The 2,107-nt window shown below is 47.7% G+C and overlaps 2 protein-coding genes across 2 annotated transcripts; both read left to right on the top strand.

The window, feature by feature from the left end:
• Positions 1 to 791: 791 nt before the first annotated feature.
• BDR25DRAFT_263030 (uncharacterized protein) lies at positions 792 to 1,001 on the top strand (the record flags this gene model as incomplete). The annotated part of the gene is made up of 1 exon (XM_033686798.1): positions 792 to 1,001. A coding segment is annotated over one exon (210 nt), but the record flags the coding sequence as incomplete, so codon positions are not given.
• Positions 1,002 to 1,582: 581 nt separating this feature from the next.
• Positions 1,583 to 1,900, top strand: BDR25DRAFT_38440 (uncharacterized protein). Its single transcript, XM_033697870.1, has one exon. The coding sequence runs from the start codon at positions 1,615 to 1,617 to the stop codon at positions 1,828 to 1,830; it is 216 nt and encodes a 71-aa protein (XP_033546550.1). The 5' UTR covers positions 1,583 to 1,614; the 3' UTR covers positions 1,831 to 1,900.
• Positions 1,901 to 2,107: the final 207 nt, after the last annotated feature.

The raw sequence follows: 2,107 nt of genomic DNA, 5'->3' as shown, positions 1-2,107 counted from the left end.
TGCTGTATTTCGCGCTAGGGCCGCTTGTCAGGGTGACGTAATTGCATAGAATACTATACCTAGAACGTGGGCGTAGATAGAATGCCTGTGTAATAGGCTGGTGCCTAAGATTGTTAGCTAGGATTAACTGGCGGCGTGAGTAAAAGCATATTGCTGCAAACTACAGTATATCTCTGCAAACTGTAGTACGCAGCTAGGATAATTAGGGAAGGGGTGGTTTGGGAAAAGGTTGCAGTAACCTTTTCCTAGGCCCCCCCTCTAACAGAGTGAGACCCGGTGGTGTCGCACGTGTCTCACGCGATATCATACCCATGTACTGCACTATTCACTCGTTAGGCATAGCTCCTATCTCGTACAGTATATAGTCAGCTCAGAGCTCTATCGAGCTCCTCACACCTTACAATACACTCGTTCAATCCACCTTGTTTGGATCTCGCTCCCTTGTCGAGTCGTTTGCCATATGTCCCCTCCTCAGCTCATGCAAGATATACGCAAGTTAGTTAAGTACTTCTAAACTTTATCTAACAGCAAGAAGATTGTTCTTTCTCCTTATTAAATTTTCTATGTTATTAGGCATTTGCCCGCTGCGCTGAGCTATTACAGCCTGCTATTTAGGCAAGGGGTGTAAGGGTCGGCGCACGAGATGATGTGATAAGGGGCGTGCCGTTACTACGCTAACTAGATTTGGGCGGTTTCAGAATTTGAAAGTGTTGACGGGCAGCGGAAGCCTTTTAATTATTAACTATCATAACATTGTTTGCATCATGCTATCCATTAATACCCCTAAAAAGCCTCTAGGCAGGCCAAGGAAATTTCCTACAACAGCAGTAGCAGCAGATGCCAGGAAGAAACGCGATCAACAACGATACCTGCGGCAACGCCATCCTCAGGGGCTCGCTGATTTTATTGCATATGAGCCCCAGATTCCCGCAGATGTACCTACTGAGACACCTACAGAAATCAGCCTTCGGACGACCGTTCAGGTTCCAATTTCTCAGGAGGACAAACCTCGACAAACTACCCAGCGACGAAATCTGCAAACGAACCGTCCACCGCCAGCTGCACATCCGATGACCGGCGAAGATGCCGAAGTCGCCAGACAGATTCAACAGATTCAAGCAGGCGAGAGGGAGGCAAATATTGAGCAGGATGAATATGAAATCGCGATTTCAGAACAATTAGATAAGATAGATAGAACAACCGCAGAGATTCTGCTTAAGATGCGGCTGGGCAGAGGAGCAGAGAACGTTGTAGGGGCAGGCGATATGGTCGAGCCAACGACCAGAGAGGGTCCGGAGGTCGCCGGCAAAGCAGGCAAGGAAGGCAGGGAGAGCAATAACGAGTCACAACATTCTCGCTACCCGCCAGTCTTGCATGAGCTGAGGAAGGGTCATATGGGAAGCAAGTCAACAAGGTAGTGAGATCTAAACAAGGTGGATTAAACAAGTGTATTGTAAGGTCTGAGGAGCTCGATAGAGCTCTGAGCTGACTATATACTGTACGAGATAGGAGCTATGCCTAATGAGTGAATAGTGCAGTACATGGGTATGATATCGCGTGAGACACGTGCGACACTAACTACAGGATATAGAGCACAAAGGGGTAAGCAACCGCATGCTGCGAGAGCTAGGGTGGGTGGTAGTAGTGCGTGGAAACCGAGATAGTCCACGAAATAGTGAATTATCCCTCCGCAGTGTGGAAGACTTACTGCAGATGCGCAATAAGTTAATGTCTCTTCGGAAAACTCCAGCAGGGCTGATTGGGATGATATTCCACAGTTACGATAGCATATGGGTTGAGCGTTGCTCAGGTATTATTAGGGAGAGATGATAGTAAGATCTATGAAATGATTAGCGTAGCCACAGTGTAAACCTATAGGTGGGAGATGGCCGAAGGGAAGAGAAGAAGGAGGGGGAGGGAGAGGGGGTGGAAGGAAGAGGAGGGGGGGGGTTCGGTATAAGTACCGGTATGTATCGCTAAACCCCCTCTCTTTGTCCGCTCCTTAACATGTATATACGTAGTAGCACACGTGACAGGTAAATTCACTGTGATAGAGCATGCGTCATGATGTAAAATGCGCTAAACCCTATACAGGATACTCTTTTAA

The sequence above is a fragment of the Lindgomyces ingoldianus genome (assembly GCF_010093535.1).
Source record: "Lindgomyces ingoldianus strain ATCC 200398 unplaced genomic scaffold BDR25scaffold_19, whole genome shotgun sequence".
Lineage (NCBI taxonomy): Eukaryota > Fungi > Ascomycota > Dothideomycetes > Pleosporales > Lindgomycetaceae > Lindgomyces > Lindgomyces ingoldianus.
The sequence above is the reverse complement of the archived record's forward strand: the minus strand, read 5'-3'. Positions and strand labels throughout refer to the sequence as shown.